This window comes from Castor canadensis, chromosome 16, assembly GCF_047511655.1.
Source record: "Castor canadensis chromosome 16, mCasCan1.hap1v2, whole genome shotgun sequence".
Lineage (NCBI taxonomy): Eukaryota > Metazoa > Chordata > Mammalia > Rodentia > Castoridae > Castor > Castor canadensis.
In genome coordinates, this window is record NC_133401.1 from 51,337,489 (window position 1) to 51,352,488 (window position 15,000).

At 37.2% G+C, this 15,000-nt stretch overlaps 1 protein-coding gene across 1 annotated transcript in view; it reads left to right on the plus strand.

Moving 5' to 3' along the window:
• The window catches only part of Hsd17b4 (hydroxysteroid 17-beta dehydrogenase 4), an 84,849-nt gene that overhangs the window by 50,262 nt on the left and 19,587 nt on the right, over positions 1-15,000 (plus strand). Inside the window, exons 14-20 of the mRNA XM_074057024.1 lie at positions 1,506-1,557; positions 3,754-3,825; positions 6,410-6,513; positions 9,565-9,630; positions 12,623-12,692; positions 13,218-13,324; positions 14,390-14,476. Of these exons, the coding sequence (XP_073913125.1) occupies positions 1,506-1,557; positions 3,754-3,825; positions 6,410-6,513; positions 9,565-9,630; positions 12,623-12,692; positions 13,218-13,324; positions 14,390-14,476 (558 nt within the window). The remainder of the gene's footprint in view (positions 1-1,505; positions 1,558-3,753; positions 3,826-6,409; positions 6,514-9,564; positions 9,631-12,622; positions 12,693-13,217; positions 13,325-14,389; positions 14,477-15,000) is intronic.

Genomic DNA, 15,000 nt, shown 5'->3' on the forward strand with positions numbered 1-15,000 from the left:
TGTGCCACCATGCCTAGCTTCATACACACTTATTTTAAGATGGGGTTGGTCAGGAGTTGGTTTTGGATAAGTTTGAGATGTTCATTATGTATCAAAATGGAGATGTAAAAAGGGCAGTTGAGAGTGAGTGTAGAGTTTAGGGGAAAGGTCTGACCAGGATCCTTAGTTTTCAGGGGATGTTTAAGACTTAAGCTAGATGAAATCACCTAATCTGTGAGTACTGGTAGGGAAGAGGCCTGAGCTTCAGGGCCCTGTAGAGTTTAAGAGGTTGAAGAGCTGCAGAGAAGCTACCAGGAGAGACTTAGAAAGCTAGCCCATGCGATATTAGGGACATTGCACTTGAGATGCCAGGTGAGTAAAGCCTTTGAAGAAGGAAGAAATGAGAAATGGTAAGAAAAGCCTTTAGTTCTTGGAGTGAATCACAGAGCCATGAGCAGATCTGTGAAATTATGTCATTTAGCCTGTTGCTAGTGGCCATTCCATTTGAATAGGTGGGGACTTATTTTGAGTGTTTGATGAAGTTGGAAGGAGAGAAATATGCGCTGGGCAGTTTGCTGTGTTATTTTCTCGCCTATGTTATTCTTGGCACACCATTCTTCTGTAAGTGTGAAACACTTAAACAAATGTTTCAGAACTCCCTCCTAGAGTCAGAAATCATAAATGCTGCTCATAGTTTGATTGGGAGTGACAGCCATTTGGAAACTTTAGTCTCAGTTTTCTAGCCTTGGGCTTCCAAGCTATATGGCAAAGTGAGGCAGACTGTCCTTCATTTACTTTCCAAAAGCCACCTCTTCCTTTTGGATTTTAAGGAAGGCAGAGAACTGTCCCACCACAGGGAACACATCATTTGTGTGTAAGGGTTAAGTTTTGCTTTTCCTGACACATTGTTTTTTCTAAGTATGTGTGTTTTTGCTTTGCTACACTGAGGTTAAGTGGCTACTAAGTACAAGATACTATATAAAGGAGGCTGATAGAATGGCTGGGTAGTAGCATGCCTGCCTAAAGTGTGAGGCCCTGAGTTCAATAAAGAGAGTGTTGACATTTATAGTGCATTTCCTTTGAACATGGTTTGAAGGTTCATCTTCAGAGTCAGTTTTGTTTGGTGTGTGTGACCTGAAGTTGCCATTACTGTCCCATTTGCTCATTTCTGTTCAACAGATACTTGTTGGATGCCTAATATGGTATAGGCACTGTTATAAGCACTGGAAATACAACCTGTCTGAATGTCTCTGTTGGCATATAATGCATAATTATTAGTCATCAAGGGTTCATGAATGCCAGGAAAAACATAAATACGTCTTCTCTGCTCCAAAAATGCTGCTGTCCTTAGACTGGGTTCTGAGTCACATGATTAAGAAGCAGAGGCCTAACTGAGACAGTGTAGGGGAGCAGTGATATGAGATGGGCATGTGGACGGTAAAATGTCTCTGTGACTACCAGTGCTCACAGGCAGACCTGTGGGACAAAAAAGTTGGCTAACAAGAGTCTTCTTATCCTTACAACAGCTTCTTCATGGGGAGCACTACTTGGAGTTGTATAAACCACTTCCTAGAGAAGGTGAGTTCTTCACACTAATCCCATAATACCATAATTTTCTGATCAGTCTTCCCAACTGCCATTGTGCTAAACTGCATAGAGTGACTCAGAAAGAACTAGTACCTTCCTGTTTTAGTTACCTTAAAATTGTCCATTAATAGTCTTGTGATCAATAATTTTATGACATATTCTATAAACATAATTTATCTGTTTATATAATAAAGGAGTTATTAATGATGGGCAAGAACAGTGTGTGTGTGTCTCAATTTAGTGGTTATGAACGATCATTAGCTGTCATTCTTCTGGTTACAGTTCTTCATTCTTCATCTTGATACTTTCATAGAGTAAGCAATGTTAAAAGATGTAGAACTTGTAATTATGTTTTTTTCCCCTATTTTCTTTTTGAGAAAATAAAACCAAGGCTACCTGATCACCACTTTTCTCTTTGATCAGCATTATTTTACTTGCTCATGATGGCTTCTCTTTTTAGTCTTTCTTTTTTTCCTCTGGTCTGGAATTTGAACTCAGGGCCTCATGCTTGCAAGGCAGGTGCTCTACCACTTAAGCCACACTCCCAGCCCTTTCTTTTTTGTGTCACTATAATTTAATGTATTTGATTTGTTTCTTTCCTTTGATGTCAGAATGTTGTCCAGTTATACACTGGACATGTCAAGTGGTAAAATGCAAAAAAGACTTTATTTACCATTTCACATTGTATATAATGTGGAGGTCAGCAAGTAGCTAGAATCCCACCTTAATGTCTTACTTAATCTTTTTTATTTTACTAAAACTTTTATGAGTTTTTTTACTGTATAAGGTAGATCAGCTTCATTTCAGCATATTATAGCATACATTTTGGAACAGCCCTTTTTATCTGAGACAGTGGTGATTGTGCATTGATTGTACCTCTGCTGGATGCCCACCATTTACAAAGCGCTGTATTAGGTGTTAAGAGATTTTCTAACTTGACTGCATAGCACAATCACCTGAGTTATTCCATTATATTACCTGTCACTTCTAGTGAAGTGTGCATTCTGGACGCCAGCCTTGGCGGTTTTGTGTGTCTTGTGGTATGGTGGTTGATTTGGGAACCACTGTCATAAAGGAGTATGAATGTACTAGGTTCTGTGCTTAGGGGCTTTAGAATATGAAGAAAGATCAGACATGCTCTTAAATGATGGTGATGCTCAGCGGCAATGAATGGGAAGGCCTGGGTGACACTGCTCATAATTTCTTTACCTCCTTAGCTGCCAGTTATCTTTCCCACGAATTACTTGTCTTCAGTGGTGTCTGTACATTTCCATTGTAGAGTTTTAAAGTTCACTTTCCAGTAATTGTGAGTATTCAAAATTTGAGGTCTATGTGGTTTGGAATCTTTTTAGACTGCAGAGATTGGAAAGCCTGGCTACCATTCATAGTCTGTCACACAGCGCACCCTGGAGACTAGACCTGAGCACTGGAGCTGGTGTCAGCATATCACTGGCTCATTGTTGACTCAGGGCAGCCATGATGGGCAACAAACCTTAGGTGCAGAGGGAAAAGCCTGACAGCAGCACCCTGCTTCCTCTGTCAGAGGGTGCACTCTCCTCCAGGCTGTACTGGTCTCTAGGTTTTCTGAGTGTACGATAACTTCTGCTATCAGTGCAAAACAATGTATTGTTTCATCTGGGAAGTGAGATTGCAACAGTGCTAGCAACCTGAGTCTCTTGACTGAGAATCTATGACCATCAAATATTAGTATGTATAAAGTGCTTTTAAACAGCTAAGTATTATGCAAATGTAATTATTATGCCAGATTTCTAAAAAACCATCTCACTGAGCTGTGGTTTTGGTTGATAGTACAGATTTAACCTTCTCCTAAGTACTCATTTAGCTGAGTCTTTACAAAATTATAAAATGTGTTTATTACAGAAATTTTGGAAAGTACAGAAAAATAGACAAGAAAACAGTTGTCTGAAATTATTCACTTAATAAGTGTTCTGTGCCAGGCATTCTGTCAAGTGAGGGCTGGTAGTAGAATCACAGAAAAGTCATTATCCTTGTTTGTCCAGAGCTTAGGTGAACATTGGATGGTTCCCTGTAATGGGAGACCTATAAGTGTACGTAGGTGCACACAGGGAGGTCTCCAACCAGAACTGAACCTGGGTTGGGGACACTTGTTTTGTTTCACAATACTGGGGTTATTTATGTAATAATGTATGCTACTTTTCCTTTTAGGAAAATTTAAATGTGAAGCATCTATTGCTGATGTCCTAGATAAAGGATCTGGCCTTGTCATTCTTTTGGATGGTAACTCATTTACAGTTTTTACAACAATATTGTTAGATTGATAGGCATTGTATGTAATGTAATACTTTATCAGAGAAATTTATTAATAAATTTGCATTATTTTCTGATTTGTAAGATGGCAAGGTAAGTATTTAAAAGCTTTATTGACTTTTTAAGAAGGAAGGAGGGGTGTAGGGAGCAGACTGGGGTATGACTTAGGGGGAGGGTGGGGCATTTTCAGTGGATGAAAACAATATAACTAAAGCACAGAGGGGAGAAATGTGGCTTCAGTACAAATCATAGAGGAGAATTGTTCCTGCAGAAGCTCTCAATTGCTAGTTAAGCCATATTGTTGATATTCTTTTCTGTGTTAGCTGTTTGGAACATGAAGAATAATCCTGTGGTCAACATGGTAATTAGTGTTCTAGACTTGGATATTTAAGCCTGTTTTACTCATAATGTGGCCTAAACATCATAGTCACATTTTATCTGCAGTGAGAAAAAAATTATAGTAGTTTAATAACTACAGATAGAAATCCCAGTAACTAAGCTGGGCGCCGGAGGCTCACGCCTGTAATCCTAGCTATGCAGGAGGCAGAGATCGGGAGGATCATGATTCAAAGCCAGCCCGGGCAAATAGTTCATGAGACCCTATCTCGAAAAAACCCTTCACAAAAAAAATGGCTGATGTTGTGGCTCAAGTGGTAGAGCGACTGCCTGACAAGTGTGAGGCCCTTAGTTCAAACCCCAGTGCTGCCAAAAAAAAAAAAAAAAAAAAAAAAAAAAGTACAAGTAACTAAATATAAACTAAAGACTTGCTTAAAATTATTTTAAAGTGTAAGAAGAAAAGAAATAGTTTAAAATTTAGAAATAAAGAACAGTGGAAATTCATTACTGCTTGCTTCTTGGAGTATAGGCCCTGTCATTTTGATGGAGGTCATGCAGATGGCTCCTTGACTTAACGTGGGCCCTATCCTGATAAGTCCATGGTGAATTGGAAATGACTTACATCAGAAACTCACTTGATACTACTCACCTTCAGAACATTCTAGCCTGGCACTGTGTCAGTGCTCTGCAGAGTATCAGTTCACCCTGCGTGACTGCACGGCTCGTGGAGCTGGTGATATTGCTGCTCTTCAGCATTGTGGGAAATTCTCACACACCATATTGCTAGCTTGGGGGAAAATCAGAATTTAAAATCTGGCTTTCAGTTTCTTGTGAAGATGGACAGTATTAACACCATTGCAAAGTTGAAAAATTTTAAGTTGAACCATAGTAAGTTGGGGACCATCTGTTTTGGAACTTGCCTTATTTTTACTTAATAATATATTGAAAATGTTTTTGATGCTTTTAAATACTGTGTATGTTCACTTTTTTTCTTTCTTCCTCTTTCTCCTCCTTCCGTTTTTAGGTTTTCACACTTGTTTTCCAGATGTTGGCCAATGTTTGACTAAAATCATCCTGTTCTCTGTTAGTCATCTCACCCTTGTACCCAATGCAGCATAACTCGAAGGTCATGAGTGGCCTTGCTTTAATTTTCATTCTCTCTTGATCTGCTCATTTATCCAACTACAGCTTGGTACCGGGACACAGCACAGTATATTAGAAATTGTAAATATGGATTAGGTGAAATTAGGAATCCTAATTTCTTTCATTTTTTTTTTCTTTATTTACTTTTTTGCAGTACTGGGGCTTGAACTCCTGGCCTACACCTTGAGCTACTCCATCAACCCTTTTTGTGTTGGGTATTTTTGAGATAGGGTCTTGCAAGCTATTTGCTTGGGTTTGTTTTGAGCTGGGATCCTCCTGATCTCTACCTCCTAAGTAGCTAGGAGTACAGGCATGAGCCACTGGCACCCAGCTAGAAATCCTCGTTTCTTGTGTAATAAAAATAAAAATCTTATTGTAAATACAAATTGCTATTAATCTCCTTATTTTTGTTATAAATAGATTTTTCTTTAGTATACATATCAAATCATATTTCAAAGTTTTTAGAACCAGATATAAAACAGATAAATACCAAATCACTCACTAATAGGGAAGAGCTGTCTTATTATTATTTGCTAACTTGCTCACTTACTTATTTAGTGATTTATTAGTTAATTTACCAAACATTTATTAGATGCCTTTTTATGCCAGTATGAAATTTTAATTTTCTGGGCACATTGGTAGCAGGCAAGACTCCAGCCCCGGTGCTTATCCTTTACTCCCTTACCACCTGCCTCTTTTTCTACATGCTGTGCTCTTAAATACTTCAACAAAATGTTTGAAAGTTTGAGTGTGGCTTCTTGCATTTTCCAGGACAATAGTGTGAAATGTTTGTGGTGGAAGAAATTGAAATATGATTGGCAGTTGGGGAGGCTTAGGAAGAGGCGAGAGAAACTAACTTCAACTAAGACATGATTTGTGAAGCTCTTTATGTTTTTCAGAGATTGAGGATTGGTACATTAAAATGATCTCTTTGTAATCCAAATTTAGTCATTTGTAAAATGCAGACAGACCCTTTCAGTAATTGGATTTTGTTTTTGAAACTTTTAAAGGAATTGTTGGGCATTTCTTGGTTATCTTGTTTTGTCTTTTGATAATAATTCCTTTCATTTTATAGTCTATTCTTATTCTGGGAAGGAACTTGTATGCTATAATCAGTTCTCTGTCTTCATCGTTGGCTCTGGAGGCTTTGGTGGGAAACAGACATCAGAGAAAGCCAAGGTAAGGCATGGATTTAAAAAATTTTTTTTACTAAAAGGTCCGGAGAGGGGAGGGGCAGACACCAAGATGACATTTTTAGACATAATATTTGCACATCTTTATGGTGTATGCTGGGTCATTAAACACTTGTGTACCATGTGTAATGAATTAGGATAATTAGCATTTGCATCACTTCAAACTTGAACCATTTTCGTGTCTTGGAAATTGGTACTCTTCTACTAATTTTGAGATTATCATAGATTTTTTTTAACCTATGTTCTTCTACTGTGCTAAAGAACTGGAAGTGATTCTTCTTCTCCAACTGTGTTTTTGGTGCCCCTTACTGACCTTCTTTCCATCCTCTTTTTTTTTTTTGTCTGTTTGTCTGATTTTGATATCATGGTAATTTTGGCCCCATAAAGAGTTTGGCAGAGTTTCATCTGTTTCAGCCTTTTTGGAATCTTTTAAGAAGAATTGGAGTAGTTCTTTAAATGTTTTGTAGAATTCAGCAGTAGAGCTATAAAGTTCTGGACTTTCTTTTTTTACACTGGGAAATTCTTAATTATTGCTTCAATTTCATTACTCATTATTGATGTATTTAGATTACTTCTTGATTCAGTTTTGGTTGTATATGTTTAGGAATTTAACCATTTTTTCTTGTAGTGTTTTAGCGAAGTACTTGTCATGGCTTCTTACCATCTTTTATAATTCTATGGTATATTATGTCTCTTTTATCAGCTCTGATTTTATTTATTTGGGTATTCTTTTTTTAAGTCTAGCTAAAGGTTTGTATTATTTGTTTCTTAGCTTTTACAAGAGCATTATTTCATTGGTCTTCTGTGTTTTTAGTTTCAATTTTAATTATTTCCTTCCTTCTCCCAGTTTTGGTTTATTCTTGCTTTTCTGAGTCTGTCAAATACAGTTAGGCTTTTAAAATTTGAGGTCTTTCTATTTTTAATGTATGTACTTACAGCTATAAACATCCTTCTTAGCATTGCTTTTGCAGTATCCCACACACTTTGTTCTGTTGTCATTACCATTTATTTCTTGAAGTTTTTGTTTTCCTTTTAATTTTTTCAGTTACCCACCGGTCATTTATGTTACTTAATCTCCATGTGTTTGAATATTCTTCATTCTTCTTGTTAATTCTGCTTTGGTACATGATGCAATAACCAATTTTGAAAAAATTTTTGAGATTTGATTTGTAGTTCAACATGATTTATCTTGGAGAGCATTCCATGTGCTGATGAGAAGACTGTGTACTATGGTGCAACTGGGTGAAATGTGCTGTAAATATCCATTAGGTTCATTTGCTGTATTATAGGGTTCAACTCAGATGTTTGTTGATTTTCTGCCTGAGTAATCTGTCCATTGAGGACAGTGGGTGCTGAAATCCCTAGCTATTTTTACACTGGAGTCTGTTCTCTCTAGATCTATTAACATTTCCTTTAGATATTTGGGTGATTACATATATACATGTATGTTGGGTGTAAACATACTCATAATTGTTACATATTTTTACTGAATTGATCCTCTTATCAATTGATAATGCTAAATTTGATGTTGATGATGTTTCCACAATCCTGAGAAGATACTAAAAACCATGGGGTTTTACATTTTCAGTGGATGAATTGTATGTGAATTATGTATCAACACAGGTGTACCAATTTAGCTACCACTTAAAAAAATTGTGATCATTTCTTTCTGTTGTGTGGGCAGATTACTTTACAATTACTCAGTAATTACCAGACAAGTGCACTGCTACTTAGCCACATCCCCACTCTGCATGTGCATCTGTGACATGGGTAGCATGGAGAATTGTGGAAGCTAGGCTGCTTTCCCTAGTTGGTATCACAGCAAAGGAACAGCAGGTCCTCACTAGTGTCACGTGTTGCTTTGAGAACAAATGGGAGCTGATGCTGCATCGTGGTGATGCATGTGCCATCCTCGTTTGCTGTCCTGTTAACCATGAAACTCAGGGCATCACATCTATCTTCTGTGTGCTTTGCTCATACCTTTGTGGCTGTGGCTTAAAGTTGACTTTGCAGAATAAACTTTTTAGAAGTACTAAAAATCTTAGAAGACACTTCAGGGCTACTTCAAGATTGGGGTGTGAAATCTCCCCAAACATCTCTGCTCCAAAACCCGGTAGAATGAAATGAAAATAAATATGTCAATAAAGCTTGCAAAATATACAGCAAGCAACTGACACGAAGGGTGCAGCTCCTGTAGTAAATCTTGGAAAACAGCAGTTCTTGTTTGCTTTTAGACATAGCATCTTTCTCTGTGATCTTTTACTGTCAATGTTTTTTGGTGCTTTGCAAGGATAAATTTGGTTAGGAAAAAAAATAATAACAGCAAAAAAGGAATTTGGTAATATATCTGAACTTGGCATTAATGATGGAAGATTGCTGCCTAATTCCACTTTATTAGAGAAAATTTGTGTAATAGAGATAGACATGAATCTGATTTTTCTATTATGAATTACTGATAGTAGTTATTCGAATACAATTCAACTAAGGAGGATGTTTTTTATCTTTACTTTGGTTTAAATCAATCAGAAATCTGCTCAGATTTTACTTTGTAGCCAATAGTTTTACTTCTCTACGTTAAGAGCCATAATAATTCAAAATTCTTTTGGTAACTGAGTTTAAAGTGTAATTTTGTAAGATGGCAAATTAAAATATATAAAGAGGGGGGAGAAATGACCTAAACAATGTACATACATTGAATAGATGAATAATAATTAAAAAAAGATTTTTAAAGACCAGTTTTAAAGACTGATTAGAAAAAAATACTGATTAGCTTAGCTTGATTATCTCATTCTTAGATTGGCATTGTCTTTTGTACAGGAAAACCCTGTGCGACCTGTAGAATGGAACTGATTATATAATTCCTTACATTAAAGATGATTTCAGGAGAATTTAATTTATATGAACTAGGAGTTATGAAATTTTAAATCTAAGACAAAACCCCCCTTATTTCCAGTTTGTAGGATTTATTATATTGAAATGTGTTTGTGTGTTGTGTTGAAGATGTAACCTTGTAACCTGTTATGTCTTTTGATTTCAGCCAGCTGTAGTGGTACCTAGTAGGCCTCCCGATGCTGTACTTACAGACACCACCTCACTCAATCAGGTAAGATTGTATTGTTGAAAAGTGATAAGTGCACCTGCCTGATGACACCCTTTTATTTTTAACTCTGATGCTTATACTTTTGTGCACCTAAAAGTGGTGCCCATGTCTTCAACATAATTAAAACAAAGACATGTTTCTGTTGATTGTAATTCCTTAGTTGTCAGTTTCTTTCTCCATTTGGTCTCAAAAGAAAATATGAAATGCTTTTTCATGAGCCAATTCAGAAAGCACTGAACTTTGTTGACATGGACTGCTTGCCTTGAGTGTAGAATTTCATGACATTCTGGGCAAATTAACAGGTTTAAAAGCCCAGTGTTAGCCAGCCTTTCACTCTTTGGAAGGAAAGCTGTGCCTCACTGCTCAAAAACAGGTTGTTTCATGCTAATAAAGGCCAGGCCAGAGTGAAATGTTTTAGGTATAGAAGGTGACTCAGTACATTTTGTTTGGCATGATGTACTTACTGAGAGCAGATAAAATGTCCTGTCAGTTCATAATTCTGTGAGGGTGCCAAGACTTACTTAAGAAACAAAAAAAGCCATAAAGATGAGAAAAAAATTTTTTTTTTTTGGCAGCACTGAGGTTTGAACTTAGGGCTTTGTGCTTGCAAAGCGGACTCTCTACCACTAAAGGCACATCTCTAGCCCTTTTTCCTCTGGTTATTTTGGAAATGGGGGTCTCACTGTATTTTTCTGAAGTGGGCCTGGACTATGATCCTTCTCTTTTATGCTTCCCACTGTAGCTGGGGTGACAGGTGTGCACCACCATGCCCAGTTTTTTCTGTTGAAATGGAGTCTTGCAAACTTTTTTGCCCAGGCTGGCCTTGAACTATGATCTTCTTGATCTCAGCTTCCCAAAACTGGCTTGGATTACAGGTGTGGCCCATCGGAACCAGGCTGCAAAGTGGTTTTTTTTTTTTTTTGAAAGACCTCAGAATTCTTTTCTGAGAATTTTTCAGAAGACTGGTGATGTAGATATGGCATGAAATCCTTAAACCTTCTGGAGTTAGGCCACCTGTGAGTATGTAAAGCTGCAGATTTTGCTTAACAGTCATTTATTTCAAATGTGATTTTGGTCTGTTTGAGGACTTCTGCAACATTTATGTTACCCAGCAAATACAAGTATAATTTTTAGGCAGAATTAAGGTTGGTCCACACAAGTTACATAGTTAGGTGATGGGAGTCCCACTTCACCCTTAGGTGGGCTTTTCCTTGAAGAGCTCTCCATCCCTTACTGCTTCTGTTCAGTTTCTTACTAATGTGCTTACATGAAGCTTAACAGAGATGTTAGTTTTGCTAAGATATTAGAAGAACAGAAAAACTCCTCATTGCAGGAGGAGAGCAGAGAGCGCCATGTGTGCAGGAGTGAGCATTTGAGCACTCATGGTGGGAGGTTAGTTGAGGTACTGTGCAGGACCAGACCCTTAAGAAAAAGTGAAGGAAGGGACATTATGCCATCACAGGATAGGCTTGCTAGGAGTTGACAGCCACTAAATAATGTTAGTCAGTAGGAAACTGTCAGCCCTGGATGTTTAGCTCCACCGTATCACTCCTGGAATGTGCTATTTGTAATGTGCTTAGGAGAGTTTCTTCATCTTCAAGCTGGAATGACAATACAAGTGAACTCTATAGTTTCATAATTCATAAATAAAAACTAAGCTGCAGTAATGTAGCAAGACCAAAGAATAAATATACATTAGATACCAGGCTTTGTATTTGAGGGCCATGAGAACAAATGTCTATGCTTCTCTCTCTCTCTCTCTCTCTATGTATATATATATATCTATAGATAGATATAGATACAGATATAGATATATAGATACATATAGCTATATATAGATAGATAAAGATATATATTCCTATATATCTATATATATATCTCTCCCTATATATAGATATATATATATATTCCTATATATCTGTATATTCCTGTAAGTCAGTAGTTTAAATAATTTTTGACTTGCTTTAGTAACATTTAGAGAACAAAAAGAATTGAGTTATTGAAAAAGTGAATAATTTATAGAACTATCCTGTGGAGTAATGGAAAAGGGAAAGAACACATTCAAACTATATAAAACATTAAAAAGGGAATGCAGTTTTCTTACAAACTACAAAAATACTATTTTCTACAAATGAAACTTGTTACAAAAGAATAATCAGTAATTTAAAAAAGTTAGCCGTGCTGACAAAATCAGCTAGGCTGATGTTACTCAGCCTTAAACAACATTTTAATAGTCTTGGACAACTTAACAAGGCATTTGGTGAGAAAGAGGAAGTGCTGAAGCAGACCCTGAGCATTAAGTACTTACTGTTAGCTGTTCTGTGGCTGTCCTCCCTTCAACTCTGAAAAGTAATCTCTAGTTCGAAGAGTGCACAGTTAACTGCTGGAAAGTATGGTGACTCTTCCCTACTGTTATCTATGTCTTCTGGAAATCCACTTTAGGTAAATAAGCAAAGTGAGAATCTGGACTCTGCAGAAATCTAATCAGATTGGCAGCTGTCAGTCTGTTTTCTTGCATAGGAAGCTGATACTCAGGACTTAACTGCCAGAATGAAAATTTGTGAGAAGTCTGTGATGTTCATATGTGTAGCATTGTGCTGTAGGCTTCAATTTAAAACACCCTGTTAAGAAAGTTGGCATAAGCTTTGTTTGGTTTGAAGAGATTGTAAACATTTACTTTGTCTTCATTGTGTGTTAGTGAGACTAGATTGATGAATTTCTTGTGAATTTCTCCTTAGGCAGTGCTATGCAGTTTTTGGCTCTCTTTCTTACTTTTTTACAGTCCTTCCTCCTCCCTACTGATTTCAGCATCAGTGTTACATTTAATTAGCAGGCAGTCTTTCTTGTTAGAAATAGTTATTTTAAAATCAGAACCTGGATTACTGTGTACATTGTGATGCACTGTTACATAGTAGCTAGCCATATTTCCTCCTCTTCATTTAGAGTTTTCTTAGGACTCAGGAGCACTGTGACATTATGATTGTTTGCTCCACAGGCTGCTTTGTACCGCCTTAGTGGAGACTGGAATCCCTTACACATCGACACTACCTTTGCTAGCATGGCAGGTGAGTTCTCATGGAAAATCTAAACCACGTACTGAAAGACAGTGCTGCTGTGACTGGTAATCTGAGTAACATTCAAAGAATAGCTGTCTTACTCTATTTCTGCAAAGGATATGGAAAGGTCAGAAGTAGTGGGATCCAGGTTATGGTGGAGCAGAGCTCGTGCTCATGCAGGGTCTACAGTGAAGGATGAGGTCGCTGCATGACAGCAAAGGACCAAAAAGTTCTTGAGGCCCCTCTCCCACAGGGACACAGAAGCGAATCTCCGTGGTGACTTTGTGGGCACAAAGATAAATGAAACAATTCTCAGAGTTCTGACCTCTCACGTTCATTTCTTGTTTCTCTTCCCCTCTTCCCTTCATTTTCTCCCAGGAAGTACTACTTTCAAAGTATTTTCCACATGCCTTAAAACAGATAGTATCATTCCTACTCATGCAGCTCAAAGACATCTTTAAAACTCTGAATCCAGTATGTAGTTTGTTTTTTAAAATGGAAGGTGCCAATGTCCACCTGAACTTTCTTTTTTAGGTTTCAAGAAACCCATATTGCATGGATTGTGTACCTTTGGATTTTCTGCAAGGCATATCTTACGGCGGTTTGCAGAAAACGATGTGTCGAGGTTCAAGGCAATTAAGGTGCACAAATTACATAACTGAACGTTCTCTTCATCAGGGAAGGCGTGTTGGTGGCTTAATTTAAAGGAGGTTCCACACTGCAGAAATTGACATTTTATTATTCCATGGAATTGGCTTTCAGTGCATTTCCTTTATGTGGCTATAAATACCCGTATCCTTGCATACAAGGAATCCTGTACGTACAGTTTTAACAGATTGGTTGGATTTTTTTAAATGAATTAATTAGATATATGCTCATGTTAGCATATATACTTTAAAAACTTAAGATTTACTTTTTGTTTTGTTATTTGCCTTAATTTAACTGAAAATATTAAATGGCTGGATTTGAATTCTAATAAACATATACTTATTGCATTATGATAACTGCATATTGTTTATAATTTTGTATCTTTAAGTTGATTTCAAGATTTTAACCAGGTTTTAAAGTTATTTTATAACTATCAAAAATATTGTGCCTACAATATTTTTGCATAAGTCAAAACATGTACTCTTAGCTGAGCATGGTAGTGCATTTCTGTAATCCCAGCACTTAAGAGGCTGAGGTAGAATAATCACAAATTTGGGCCAGCTTGGTACACACAAGACTCTGTTTCAAAAAAGCGGATGGGGGTATGAGGTGGGAAATATTACACTGAAAAGTGTTTGACTCAGTGTCAGACAGCTAAAAAATTACAGTGAAGACATGATTCCTGATGCTCTGACTGCACCTGTTATTCTCGTGCTTTTGTTTTATTATCCAATATGTGTGTAAGAGTCAATATAGTAGTATGGAAGATTACAAAATAACTAAATTAGGAACTAATCAAGAATTAAAAATTGAGTCCTACATGTCCACCCCAGGCCTCGTTCCCCTTGTTTTGGAGGTCACAGATGTAGCTCCACCTTATGGCTTGATTTGTCAGGAAATGATTCTGCATTGTGAGAGGCAGTTAGCTTCTCCTCTTTTTTATAAGTTTGTACATGTTTTATGAACCTAAATATATTTTCTTCCTTTTATGCTCTGACCTCCCAGGAGAAGAGTTTCATTTTGAAGCACTTTTAACCCCCATACTCTTGTTTTTAAAGGTTCGTTTTGCAAAGCCAGTGTATCCTGGACAAACTCTGCAAACTGAGATGTGGGAGGAAGGAAACAGAATCCACTTTCAAACCAAGGTATGAAGGAGAGAGCTTCAGTACTTTCTGTCACGTCCTCACCACACTCCATAATTTGCTATTTCAGTATAAACATGAGACAAAAACCCAGAAGGTTTTAATCAGCACTTTAAGAAACACCATTTTAATTAGTATATGATACTTACACAGGGGCTTTCATTGTACATTTCCATATATACATGCATTATGCCCTGGTTTGGTTCATCCCCTCCATTCTCCCTTCAACCCCCTCCCTCTTCTTAAATTCAGTGTCCATACAAAGTACATCTGCCATATTCAACTTCCTTTACCCTCCCCTCCAGCCAGTGCCCTTATCTTAACATGACCTGCCCTTTATTGTTCAGTAGAGATTTTGCCTTAGTCTTTTACCTATAAATATATTGTGCCTAAGTCAGTCCCACCCCCAACACTACTCTTCCTCACCAGTTTCAATGCTAACTTTAAATTGAAAATAAGATCCCTTGTATGCCTTGTTTTTTAATTTTTCTCTTTGAAAATGGCAGGTGGCTGATAGATCCCAGAAC